This window comes from Diabrotica undecimpunctata, chromosome 3 (assembly GCF_040954645.1).
Source record: "Diabrotica undecimpunctata isolate CICGRU chromosome 3, icDiaUnde3, whole genome shotgun sequence".
Classification (NCBI taxonomy): Eukaryota; Metazoa; Arthropoda; class Insecta; order Coleoptera; family Chrysomelidae; genus Diabrotica; species Diabrotica undecimpunctata.
This window is the reverse complement of record NC_092805.1, coordinates 7,639,311-7,654,221: the sequence shown is the minus strand read 5'-3', so window position 1 is coordinate 7,654,221 and position 14,911 is coordinate 7,639,311. Positions and strand designations below refer to the sequence as shown.

Sequence of the window (14,911 nt, the reverse complement as noted above, 5' to 3'; positions counted from 1 at the left end):
TTCCAGGAGGAACCATCTTTTAAGAGGGGGGCAATGTTACGATAAAAATCCTGGCCTAAAAATAACTGTAAAATATATGATGACTTATATTCTGTTTTGTTGTAGAAATTTCGCCGGAGGTTCTAGATTTCAAATTATGGTGAATTCTCCAACTAGATGTTTCTCGATTTTTCGATGCAAGACAATGGCGATCTTTCAATGCTGTTCTAGTATATCAGGATTTCGTATATAAATACAACATTTTTATATGGAGGGCCAGTTAATACTCAAGACCCGCGCTCGCGAATTTGTACGTACGGATATAATAAATTATTGTCAGATAAGTTAATATAAATAAAGAAATAAATTAAATCCGTAAGTGTTATAAATATTGAACCTTTTAATAAATTCACAACAGTATCTAACATTAACGTTTACAATTACTTTTGTCACAAAATATATAATCAAAAGATCAATAAATAACAATATAAGGATTTACTGAAATTATTACTAATGTACTAGGCCAAAATATAATTTATTTATTATAATTTTTAACAAGAAACAATATACAAATAACTACATCGATTATTGGTGATGGTAATGTCATAAAAAATGGTATAAGTGGGAGAAGTAATCGTTATTCAGTTACATATTAGTTTAGAAAATTATTATTTTAAATGTACTAGTAAATTCATTGACGAATTAATCGTACTATCGTTGCGATTGTCTTTCAGTCCATTTTTGTTAATTTACGGTAAATGAGTATTTTTGTGGTATCGACGGTGGTATACACAACACGATCGCGCGGTACCAGTCACCTTCAAAAATTTTTTCTACAAAGTCATTTACAGATACGAACATGTCACATCGGATATGTTGTGTATGCGGCATATCTGCGGTATTATTACTATAGTCTGCATTTTTGTGCATTTTGACAAATGGCAGTCAGTAGCTTAACGATTCACAGCCGATCCTCCTCCTCCTCCTCTTCTTCAGCTTCTTCTACAACGCCCTCGTTCTCTTCCTTGTACCCTGGATGTTCCGAAATGGCGTAGTAGTTACCGTTATAGATGACCCCCAATTCTCTAAGAACATCTCCTCGAATAGTCGCTTTGATCGTCCAATTATAACAGTCTTCACTTTCGCTTTCTCGGTCTAATCTTTCTACGTCTAGAATTTTGGAGCTGAGTCTCTCTAGAATGATCCCTATATCTTTAATACTCAAATGTCGTTTCTGATCGACGCTCAGCTGGTCGATTAGCAGCAGGAACTTTTCAGAGGTGACGGCCTCGTCCTCCATCACGGTGTTCTCGGTTTCGCTTTCGGAACTCTCGTGCTCGGACTGCCCGCTACGACCGCCACCTTCAACGTCTAAAAAACGCACATGTCTGGAAGGGGGCTGTGGAGATGTCTGCTGCGTATCTTGTATGGGAGAAGTCGCCACCGATTTATGAACGGCGATTTTGCGACCCTCTTCGTGTAAAGCGCAACAGTGGAAATCACATTCGATGGCCCCGTTACTTTGAGGACTTCCTGCTCGTGGCATGTGAGCGTGATGAGCGCATTCCGGAGTGTGAATGTGAATCGTAGCGCTCTCCAAGGAACTACCTTGCTTGGACAGCCTATGAACCGGTTTAACATCATCGTGGTTTATCACAGTGATCTGAGGGCTAGCATAACGCGGTTGGGGTTGGGCGAGAGCGGGTGTATACACGTCGTTGATTGCAGTCTCCTTCTTTCCTCCTGATCCGGTTTGGATCACAAGCGATGGTCGTTTACTAGGAGAAAACTTACCGGGAGAAGGTGAAGGTGCCTCCGATGACGAAATCCTGGAGGGACCTGAACGCTGGTCCCAGTGCAAAACGACGGTAACCCGCCCTTTGTTATCCATAATCTTCCACGATGGGGTCTCATCGTGCAAGTCGAGTGCGTGGATGGTTTCGCAAACTATCTTTGGGATGGCGGAGATTGCTACTAACAAAAAAGATAATTAAATTTGTAAAAAATCCAATGTAAAATTTTTTTTTAATTCTAGTTTTTAACAAAAGATAAAGATGATCAAACGCAACTTCCTAGCATAACTGTACTTGGTGTGGTAATCTACGCTAGCACAGTTTCTATGGCAAAATATTACAACAGCCTTACTAAAGGGCTGTTTAAAGCAGTTATTGTAAATTATTAATATCTATACCTCCTTAACTTAGTTTTGTACCAGAGTTTATAAAAATAAAGTTAGATTAATAATAAACTGCGTTAGGCTTTCACGGCCATCGTCTAACTTGTTAAACTGTTTGTTCGGGCTGTTAGGCCGTTGTCTTCTGAGATTAGTTCTCGACGTTTTGCCAACACTAGGGGTTGGCATCTCCAGATAACATCTCCAGAAGATGCCAACCCCTAGCGTTGGCGAAACGTCGAACACTAATCTCAGAAGACAACGGCCTAACAGCCCGAACAAACAGTTTAAAAAGTTAGATTAGTTGGACAAAGTTGTCCCCCTTTTCGAGCAGTGAAGATGTATGTTCCCTTCATGTTAAATGTCATAACATCGACCTAATGTCAATAAAATATTAAAATTAACCATGACTGTCATGTAAGATAAGGGTTTCGACGTCTGTTTACGTAGCTAGTTTCAACTTCTTTTAATGTTTTTCACTGATGATGGTCTCACTGGACCGAAAACGTTCTGAAGAGTTGTAGTCCTTAAGGATACAATTTAAAATTATTTTTTAATAAAAAATATTCCATTATACAAAAGAAGTTCTTACGAATAAAATACTGTTAACTACTATTGTAGTTAAATTCTCCCTAAACATAAAATGCATCCCTACCGGATACGGTTACATCAAGAATTCACAGTCGATGATTATCATCGCAGATAAGTTTTTGTAAATGATTTTCATTAATGAGCAGCAAATTCATGGAAAAGTATGGAGCCAGTAAGAAAAATGAAGGGGAGTAATTCTGGTTTAGTTTGCACAATACCAAAATATGTTATTGCAAATAAATTCTTTAAGAACAAATTTAACAGACAATGGACTTTGGTGGCACGAAATGGAACCACTAAGAACGAAATTGACTTCGTTATAACCAATATGATTGCTACAATACATGATATCAGTGTAATACATAAATTTCAAATAGGCAGCAACCATAGACTAATAAGAGCAAAAATTGTTTTAGATTTAAAACTAGAAAGAATAAAATGAATCACAAAACCAACAGTAACCGGTTTAAATATTTATAGTCTAAAAGAAAACTAAGGTCAGTACAAAAGGACAATTAATTAAAGATTATATGACCAAATCAACAGATCTCAATTAACGGAAATCATCCTTGATAGTGCCAAAGAAATCGGAGGCATGCAACAACAAAATGAACACAGGAAACAAACTAATAAAACCAAAATAATGTTAAAACTTTGTAAAACCAGAACTTTATAAGACAATAACGAAAAGTATTAAAGAGGACAATAAGAAATTACAATGAAAGACTTGAAGAAAATGCAATCGAAAACAGAAAAAATTATAAGGAAACAAAAAGAGCATTAGGTAATCATTGGGAAGAAGCAAATCGTTGCTCTAACAAACGAACACATCAGAATTACAGACAAAAATAAAATAATAAAACTCGTGACTAAATTCTACATGGAACTATACAAAACCCCTGAAACACTTGAAGACGCAATCAGTAACCAAGAAGATGTACCAGAAGTCCTTCTGGAAGAAGTAGAATCGGCAATTACAAAAGTGAAAAGCGGTAAAGCAGCTGGAATAGATGCCATAATATTGGAACTGCTTAAATATGCTAATAAAAAACCTGGAAAATCTTAGCAGGCATATTTAAGAACTGCCTAAGATCAAAATATATACCAGACCACTGGAATACAGCAAACATAATTCTCATTCATAAGAAAAGTAGTAAAGAGGATATTAAAAACTATAGACCTATAAGTCAACTACCAATCATATACAAGATATTCACAAAGATCATTAACAATAGATTAACAAATGCATTAGATGCTGCAAAGCCAAGGGAGCAAGCTGGCTTCAGAAGTGGATTCAGTACCCTGTATCATATCCAAACAATTCGATAACTAATGAGTAGAACTAAATAATATGAAATACAGCTAGTATTAACCTTTATAGATTTCGAAAAGGCTTTCGATTCTATATATCATAAGTTAGTAATAGAAGCATAATAAACAACCAAGACAGAATTTCCCACTACCACAGGCGTCCGACAAGGAGACAAGGAGACAAGGAAGTCCGACATGGCATAAGGAAACAAGTCAGTACAGCATGGCATAGGAAAGCGAATATTAGACAATCGTGGGCAGAAATAAAGAACGACTATGTAAGGGAGGCTGCACCGTAATCGGTAGAATACGCTGAGAATGATGATGATCATGGTGAATATTCTGTCATAAAACTGTGTTATCATGAATTACCAAATTGATTATTATTTATTATTAATACTTGAGCGATGACTTTTTTATAATCCAGAAAGCAGATAAAACATCATTGTCTACATTCATAGCTTTTCGAAATAGTACTCTAAAGCTACGGTTTATTAGAACAGTGCGCAGCGCACAGCATACATGTACAGCAGAATCTGTTGTACTCGACTCACGGAAGTTTTGGGTGAGTCGGTTTGTTATATTAATTCGCATTAATATTCTGTCGCTCTAAAAACAAGTTTAGAAATTAGTTTTACGTTTATTCTCGCAAAGGTTGTACGTTTAAAAAAATGAATTCTTGCAAACTTAACGCAATAATTTTATTACTCCAAGAAGAGGAGGAAGAAGAAGAGTTGATAACGTTAAATCTAGATAAAAGAAATAAAAATGTAAACGAAACTTTTTCATGTTTTAATACAGAAGGTGCTTTTAAATTAACAGTCAAAGAAAGATTGTTTCAAAACGAGGAAAGACTTCGAGAATATTTTAGACTTTCCAGGGATATATTTGGAACTGTCTAACAATTTGTACTAGATCCACTAGTCTTTTATCTTCCTAGGGAGAAAATTTAGTAGACATCACTTAATTATTACAATAATACCTATGTAAAAATACAATTATAATTTCGGTATAGATGTGTACGCTGTGAGCTCAGCTGAACGTTTGCGTCCAAATCAAATCGCAGTTGATTCCAGCGCACACCGTCGACGTACACGACTATCGGTCTGCAGTGCGCGCAGCTCAGCAGAACCTAACACACCGTTCTCATAAAGAACCATTTCTTTGATTTTGACGATCGTGCGCGGCGTTCGACTGACTATGAGTTATGCGTCGCTCACTGTTCTAAACCTATAACAAACCATAGCTTAATACTGAATGAAAGTTCCAAGGCCATTTATAAAGTTAATTTATCTTCGATGGTTGCATATATTGTACCATTAAATGTTAACATGTGCTTCACTAAACTTATGGTTCTATTATTTTCGCTCTTTTTAAAAGATATTTTGTTCGGCAATGATATAAATACGTATAGAGAAAGTCACATGGACTAGGTACATCAGAAATTATTGCGGCACTAATATTTTTAAATAACGTTGTATAACTTATTCTGAACTTCAAAGCGCTTTGTATTTCACAAATTTCATAAAATTTATTTTGTGCTATATCGTCAATTGTTTGAGCTTGACAAAAGTGTAGTCTTACATTAAATCTGTTTTTAAAATCACTTAATAAATAATGTGCAACCCGCGCCATATCGATTCCGGGTCGAATGGTGTGAAATGGGCGACCGGGCAGATTATTGTGGACGACCAAGCAATATCTGCGAAATGGAATACTGGAAGATTAAACTTAACATTACGTAAAAATACCGCATAGCAACATGAAATGTTAGGGAGTTGCTACAGCCAGGTAAATTGTATATATTAGAAAATGAACTGATCAAAGGGAAGATAGATATTTGTGGGATATCTGAGAAACACTGGGAAGGCCAAGGGCATTGGGAGGCCACTCATTATAAAGCTTTCATATCAGGAGCTAACAAATCAGGACAAAAAGGCGTAGCAATAGTAATTCAAAAATGTTGGGCAACATATGTACATGAATACCTTCCAGTAAATGATCGACTAACCAAAATAACTCTAAACGCTAAACCAGCCAAATTGCATATTATACAGTTATATATGCTAACATCCGAAGCGGCAGAAGATATAGAAGAAGAAACATACCACCTGATACATGAAACCATCTCTAACATTCCTAAAAAAGAACCAATGATGACGATAGGAGATTGGAATACAAAAATAGGAAAAACTAAAATGAATGATCATTTAAAAGGAACGATAGGTGAGCATGGCTTAGGCATGCTAAATGAACGAGGTGAATGGCTCCTTCAATTTGCCATCGATATAGATCTTAGTATAGTAAACACAATGTTTAAATATCATCCGCAGAGACTATCAATATGGTCTTCGCCTGGAGGACGATACAAGAACCAAATAGATTATACTCTTGTCACTAAACGATGAAGGAGCTCAATAATCAAGGTGAAGACAAAACCATCTCCAGACTGTGGTTCCGACCACAAAATGTTACAAGCAGAATTTTGCATTAAGTTACACAGTAAAACAATCACAAATATAAGACAAAAATTTATTCCAAAACACCCGGCAAAGTTTAGAGAAGCATTAGCACAAGCTAACCTACCAGTGACTACCGGAGACCATGACAAAAACGTGACAATACACAAAGAAATGGATCACTGAAGCGATCAACAATACTAATCCCAACGACAAAATAGCTAGGAAAAAACATTGGATGACTGAAGAGACTCTCAATCTTGTAGAAGAACGACGAAAACTTAAAAACGACATATCAAAATCAAAACAAAAAGAAATATAGCTATTCACCATAAATACAACTATAAAACAGAAGGGCCAAAAATAACTTTATTAAAACATATGTGCACATTTAGAGGAACAAGCTGACCGCCAAGGATCTAGAGAACTTTTCTCAAAAGTCAAGTATCTAGCGAGAGAATTCAAACTGCAGACACAGATCATCAAGGATAAAAGTAAAAATACTCTAACAAATATAGACAGTATAGCAGAGACGTGGAAACAATATTGTGAAATACTATTTATTCTCTAACAACGAATCAGACAATAATACAGAGAAAAGAAGTTATGAAAAAGAACCTCAAATATTGAAATCAGAAATTAAGACGGCAATTAAAGAGCTAAAATTCAGAAAAACATAAGGAGAAGATGGAATAACAGCTGAAACATTCAAAGAAATGGGAGAATTAGGTATGGAAGTAATGCTTAGAATTTGAAATGAGATCTGGAACACCGGAAAGTAGCCAAATGACTGGGGTAAACTCACGTTTATTCCCATATATAAAAAAGGTTCATCGACAGATTGCAGTAATTACCGGACAGTAGCATTGATATGACACGCGAGCAAAGTACTTCTAACCATTATCAATGAAAGACTAAAATCAATTCTCTTACTACATATTCCCCTAAAACAATGCGGATTCTTCCCACGTAGAGGAAAAATATTTGGAAAACGAGGTCCAGAAAGAAGAAGAACATCTTGGTTAAAGAACCTCAGAATCTGGTTCAATACAACATCTGTGCAGGTTTTCCGTGCTGCTGCAGATAAGATAAAGATTGCCATGATGATCGCCAACATTCGTAATGGATAGGCACATCAAGAAGAAGACGAAGAGGAACAAGAGAACATATTCGAACACTTTGATACTGTAAAAGGGAATAAAATGTTGCATATACTTGGAGCAATGGGTACGCCAGAACATCTAATCTATTTATTACAAAAACTATATGTAAATAATACTGCTAATGTAAGAGTTCATAATGTGGTTTCAAAAAACTTTAAATTAAAATCTGGAGTTAGAGTTTTTTGAGGAATGGCAAGGTGGAGCAACGATAGGAGAAAGAAAAATCAAAAACCTACGTTATGCTGATGACACTGTTATATTGGCATCATCACCAGAAGAACTGGTACAAATTATGAATGGGCCAGGCACAGTGAGTACAGAGTATGGTTTGAAAATAAATATGCAGAAAACCAAAGTGATGATCATCGATCATCAGAAACAACCAAGTAGGGATAAGAAACATGGCAGGTTACGAAGTGGTCAGGCAATTTAATTACTTAGGCTCCGTTATTACTAACAGTGAAGGATGCGAAGACGAGATCCGTCATCGCATCACAATGGCCAGATCGGCAAAAAATAAACTCACAAAAATTTGGAAGAACACTGACATCACAAAAAACACAAAATTACGCCTTGTTCGAGCATTGATATTTCCTATCGCCACCTGTGCTTCAGAAACTTGGACAATAAAAAAAGCCGATTCAAAGCGTATACTGGCATTTTAAATGTGGGTCTACCGTAGAATGTTGCGCATACCATGGACCGCTCATGGAGAAAAGATAGTGGAGGAATAAATAATGTCCAACTTGTATTTTTAGACTAGTCAAACTCTATTTTTTTTCTGATAAAGCCTTTTTATTTCATCTAATTTAAAAGATATATTTTTCAGATTTGATGAGAAATTTATGTGCCGCAAGTAGATGTAAAATTGGGATTATATCCCCACGTATTTTGACAGAAATTTCCTTAGATATGGGAATTAAATTTAAGAGTTACTTACCTGCCCTGATGACGTCTACACCTGCAGGCAGCCATCTCTCTCCTGGCCGAAGCAACAAAAGGATGGTATTAGCAGGTAAAGTTCGAAAATATTCGGCGTCCTCAACTTGCGTCCCGTCACTTTCGAGAACGAGTCTGACGGGCTCGCCAAGCGACAGGCCTAACTTATCTCTTCCCCGGAGGACTAACTCCTCGAGGCTCCCGACCACCAACCCCTTCCGCACGTTACGTCGTCCGTCCCATAGCTTGAACGGCCTCTTTCCGCGCGATTCCTGGAAAAAATATTAACATTTCACTCTAAAATATACAATTAATATAAATAGAAGTATTTATAGCATTGTACATCGCGTATTGTTAAGCGAATGAGAGATTTTTTTTTACTTCAAGACAAAAAAGAATCATTAACCATTAAGGATGTTAGAAACATTAGTTTATAATAGTTTTAATATTAAAATAGTTGGTAAATATGTCCCATATTTACACATCTTTACATATTTTTACCAAATCCTACGGCCACTTGTTATAGAAAACGACGTTAGCGAACACGTTAACGAATTTGTATATTTTGGAACGAATTTTTATGTTTCTCAGATGATCTAAAGTGTTACCTTTCAATATCATCCCCGGGGGATTGTCTTAAATTTCAGGCAGATTTGAGACTGGACGAATAGTGTAGGATCAATGATATGGATCTTAATATTTCCAAGTGTCACGCCATAATATAATTGATTTTAAATACAGAATAAAGGGTCCACAGTTGTCCCAAGTAACATTATTTGAGATCTTGGTGTTATTATGAACTACACACTCTCATTTGTCAATCATATTGACGTAATAATTTTTAGAGCTCTAGGTATGCTTGGGATATGAAAGAATAGTCAGTAGAGGATTAGATAATATTGCAGAAAGTGGGGACATTGAACAAACATGGATGCAAATAAAAGTATGTATGACCAAAGCAGCTCAGGCCAGTAATAGAAATATAAAACACGAATACAAAGAATGGTTCGACGATGAATGTAAAATGGAACTAGATGAACAAAATAAATTAAGAATGAAACTGATGCAAGAAAAAACAACAGAGATAGAGAGAAAATACAATGAACAAAGGAAAAGAGCCAAAAGAATAATAAGATCTAAGAAAAGAAAATACAATGAAGATAAATTAAAATGTATAGAACAGAGCTATAAAAATAGAGAAATTAGAAACTTATATCAAGGGGTGAAAAATGAGAAAAAGGGGTACCAAGGAAAACCTGTACACTACAAAAACAAAAGTAGAAGAAATTTAGTAAGTGACGAAGAAATATTGAGCAGATGGAAAGAATACTTTGAAGAACTTTTAAATGAAATTCCCACAACAGAATATGAAGAGGAAGAAGAAGTGAAGGAAAATGTCGATCAAGAACGAATAGAGGAAAGACCGCCTAACGAAAAAGAAATAAAAGAAATAATAGAGAAACTAAAGAATAATAAGAGCCCAGGAAGAGATGAAGTAACAGCTGAAATGTTTAAATATTGAGGACCAGTACTAATTAAGCATTTGGAAAAGTTGCTAAAAGACATATGGGAACAAGAAAAATTACCGAAGGAATGGACCGAAGCGACACTGTGCCCTTTTCACAAAAAAGGCGACAAAAGTTTATGCCACAATTACAGGGGAATCCATCCATCCAATGGCGCTACAGCCCAAATCGGGCCTTGGCCTCCTTCAACAGGCTTCTCCAACCATCTCTATTTACCGCTGTTCTTTTCCATGAACGCGTTCCCAGGCAGTTCCTGGCATCCTCATCGACTTCATCTTCCCATCTCTTTTTAGGTCTTCCAACAGGTCTTTTTCCCTGCATTCTTGCATTTAATAATTTTCTGGGGATTCTATTCTCATGCATGCGGACCACGTGCCCTGCCCATCGTAATCTCTGCAGTTTAGTATGTTGTGCTAGAGGTGGTTCGCTATATTGCTCGTATATTTCTCTATTGTACCTAATTCGCCAGTTGTTGTTTTCACTTATTGGGCCCAGGATCCTACGTAATATTTTTCTTTCAAACACATCTAATGCATTGGCAGATTTCTGTGTCACCACCCATGTTTCGCAACCATAACTTACTATGGGCCTGATTATTGTTTTATAGACCCGGAGTTTTGTTTTCCGGTGTACGTCTCGCGATTTGAATATGTGGCCCATCGCGAAATAGGCTTTATTTGCCAGCACAAGCCTTCTATTTATTTCCGGTTCTTCTTCATTGCTTGCGACCAGATCCATTCCTAGGTATGTGAATCTATTTACATGTTCTATATCGTCAATAAAGTGTTGTTGCACCGATCTATTTGATCTGGTTTGTATGAGTAGTTTTGTTTTATTTGTATTTATTGCTAGCCCTACTGCTTCTGCACTCTGTTTCAACTCAACGTAGGTTTCTTCCGCTGCATTCATTGTTCTGCTCATTATGTTTATGTCATCTGCGTATGCTGCTAATTGGGTAGACTTGTTTGTAAGTATGTTATTTGTGCTCACCGTCAACCGTCTAATTACATATTCCAGAACAAGATTAAAGAGCGTTGGAGCTAGTCCGTCGCCTTGTTTCAGTCCTTGCGTTATCGTAAACGCATCAGTGATCTGTCCCTGAATACATACCTGTGCTTCTGTTTCTGTCATTGTCATTTGCACTAGTCGTATTAATTTTGATGGTATGCCAAATTCTTTCAGGGGAATAGCCCTACTAAATGTTGCATATAAAATACTTGCAGTATATATAAAAGATAAACTATCTCAAAATATAGATAATGAGATAGGGGAATATCAATGTGGATTCAGAAGAGGGCGCAGCACAGTGGATCAAATTTTCCTACTGCGCGAAATACAAGCAGAAAGCTACGAATATGGGAAACCTACAATGGCCCTATTCATCGACTTTAAACAAGCGTTCGATAGGATAAAACGCAAAGAAATATACAAAGCACTACGTGAAATGGGAATTAGTGAAAAACTGATAACTATGGTAAAAGTGACACTCCAAAAAACAGAGAATAGGGTTAAAATAAATGGCGAAGAAACAGATAAGTTTGAGGTCAGTGAGGGGGTGCGACAAGGAGACCCACTGTCATCGCTGTTGTTCAGTATCGTCCTCGAAGTTACCATCAGAGAAGCTGGAATCAACAGGTCAGGACTTATATATCAAAGAAAACACCAATGCTTAGCATTCGCTGACGACATTGTACTGATAGCCAGAAGTAAGCAAGAATTAAAAGAAATAATAAAAAGATTAGAAATGAAAGCGAGAGAGAAAGGGATGTACATAAATGAAGAAAAGACCAAATATATGGAATGGACAGAAAGAGATTACCTACAAGAACAATATCTGACAGTAATAACAGATGAAAAAACATATAAATTCGAAGAAGTAGAAATATTCCAGTATTTAGGAGCGACATTCACGAGAAGACCAAATATGAAGGAAGAAATCCAAGCGAGAATTATGGCCGGTAACCGTTGTATTTTTGCACTAAACAAATTATTAAGAAGCAAAAACATATCTAGAAGGGCTAAGATAAGAATATATAAGACTGTAATAAGACCTATTGTATTATATGCCAGTGAAACATGGACAATGAACAAATCCGAGCAAGTCTTGCTGCAAGTCTGGGAAGGAAAAGTCCTTAGGAAAATATTTGGAGGTAAATTATGGAATGGTATACGGATAAAAAGACCAAATATGGAATTAGAGGAGATGTATGGAGAGCCGAATATCGTAGGGATCATAAAGTCACAAAGACTGAGATGGTTGGGACACATCCAAAGGATGGAAAACACGAGACTGCCAAAAAGAATGCTAATGGGAGGAATAGGAGAGAAAAGGAAGAAAGGCAGACCGAAAACCAGGTGGAAGAAGGATGTTGAAAAAGACATAGAAAAACTTAAAATACCAAACTGGAAAAATAAAGCAACAAACAGAAAAGAATGGAAAAGAATAGTGACCCAAGCCATGGGCCTTCTAGGCCTGGAGAGCTAAATTATATAGGTATGCTTGGATTTATTAAGAAAAATACATCAGACTTTGAGAAAGTATTATAGCTATTAGCTTGTTAGACCTATATTAGAATATTGTTCTCCAGTCATACCTGTCAATACCTGTCATATTCACAGAATTGAGCAAGTACAGAGAAGGTGTTCTGTGGTACTTAGCATATAAAGCAAATATTCCAAAAATTAATAAATATTCTGATGATTATTGACTTTGCGTTAATTTAAGAGGCATTCCGATTACCAACGTCAAAACTGCAAAGAGACCAGGCAGACCTAGAATTATTTTTTAAAATCATTAATTGTATAATTTATTACACTTCATTGATTTTTAAAATGTTGGTGGAAGTTCCAGTTAGGAACACAAGATAGATCACATATCATCTTTCATCAGCCCTTTAGGCGGACCAATGTTATAGCTATTTATACATTTAGACATGTATAAATAACCCCGCGGTTATTTATACATGTCTAAAGTAGCACGAATTGCAAATCTTCATGCAAATAATCTTGAATTTTTTAACATAATTTTTAGTAAGTTTATAAGTGTGTCTATTGTTCTTTGGTATTATAAGTTGTTGTAAGAAAAAACTGCTCGGTCTGCAGCAGTTTTGAAAAGTTTTATTGTTAATTACTATTTATTTATTCATGTCGTGTATTATTTCTTTTATATACGAAACTGCAACACTGCCACGAATAAGGTTGGAGTCTACATTTATCCCACTTCCAAAAAAACCTAACACATCATCATGTAAAGACTTTAGACTAATTAGTCTCATGAATCACTCTCTCAAGCTACTTCTTAGGATAATTCTTAATAGAATCAAGCAAAAATTTGAAGACACAATGTGGGAAAAACAATTCAGTTTCAGAGAAGTATTGGGAACAAGGGAAGCTTTGTTCTCAATGCTAACACTACTTCAACGATCATGGGAAGTACAGAAACCAATTTACGTCTGTTTTATAGATTTTTAGAAGGCGTTTGAGAGGGTTCAACATGGTAGGCTGTTCGAATATCTAGAAATGATTGGAATAGATGATAAAGATCTGAGACTTTTACAACATCTATATTGGAATCAAGAAGCTTCTATTGTGGTAAACAGCAAAGAAACAGACAAAATTTGTATTCAGAGAGGTGTTAGACAGGGTTGTGTGTTGTCCCCAACTTTGTTTAACGTTTACTCAGAAATAATTTTAAACGAAGCCTTGGAAGAGCAATCTGGAGTTCGAATCGGGGGAGAAACTATTAACAACGTCAGATATGCAGATGACACCGCGATCATGGCTAAAAGTATTGAAGATCTTTAATTCCTAATAGATCAAGTCACCAGAGAATGCTCTAATAACGGACTAAGCATAAATACAACAAAGACAAAGTTACTTGTGGTTAGTAAACAAGACCTCGGCGCTATACAACTAATTGTCAATAATGAACCGATAACAAAAGTTAACCATTTTAAATACCTAGGATATTGGATAAACGTGACACTAAATCCTGATGAAGAAATTAAAACTCGTATAGAAATTGCAAGAGGAGCATTTATGAAACTTAGATCTATTCTGAGCAATTCTCAGCTGAACTTACAGCTGAGAATTAAGTTCCTAAAATGTTATGTATATCCTGTATTACTGTATGGATGTGAAACCTGGATTATGAAGGTTAACATGATGAACAAATTAGAAGCCTTTGAGATGTGGGTATATCGTAGAATGCTCAGAATATCATGGGTTCAACACATTTCAAACAGAGAAGTCTTGAACAGAGTAGGTCAAGGTGAAGGCGACTTAATAAAGGTGATAAAAAGAGAAAACTCGAATATCTGGGGCATATAATGAGAGGAAGCAGATACAGGATAATGCAGTTGATACTCAACGGAAAGCTCGACTTAAAAAGAGGAATTGGTAGGAAGAAATACTCATGGCTCCAAATCTTCGTCAATGGACTGGCTTATCAGCAGATGAATTATTACATGCCGCGCAAGATCGAGAACAATATCGGCAAATCGTCATGGAAGCTACCCACCCATAAAACTTGGGCACGGTACTCAAAGAAGAAGATTATTTCTTCATTTAAAACAAAAATTAAAAAGAAACTCTTTACTTAACATTTATAGACCTACAGAAGAACCTTGTTCTGGTTCTTCCTCTTATTCTCTGACCAATGGGTCTATCAAGGAGCGTTTTTCTAGCTGGGTCATTTTGTTCCATCCGCATTACATTCCCTATCCACCTCAGACGTCCTATTTTAATATGTTTCAAGATATCTGGTTCCTG

General features: G+C 36.1%; 1 protein-coding gene across 2 annotated transcripts in view; it reads right to left on the bottom strand.

Annotated features, from left to right (window-relative positions):
- Nucleotides 1-402: 402 nt before the first annotated feature.
- The window catches only part of Drep2 (DNA fragmentation factor-related protein 2), a 30,760-nt gene continuing 16,251 nt past the window's right edge, over nucleotides 403-14,911 (bottom strand). Inside the window, exons 2-3 of one of the 2 annotated variants that reach the window (XM_072524210.1) lie at nucleotides 8,617-8,887; nucleotides 403-1,953 (exon numbers count right to left, since the gene is read on the bottom strand). In XM_072524210.1, the coding sequence (XP_072380311.1) occupies nucleotides 941-1,953; nucleotides 8,617-8,887 (1,284 nt within the window). In that variant the 3' untranslated portion in view covers nucleotides 403-940. The remainder of the gene's footprint in view (nucleotides 1,954-8,616; nucleotides 8,888-14,911) is intronic. The other variant, XM_072524211.1, reaches the window with a different exon arrangement.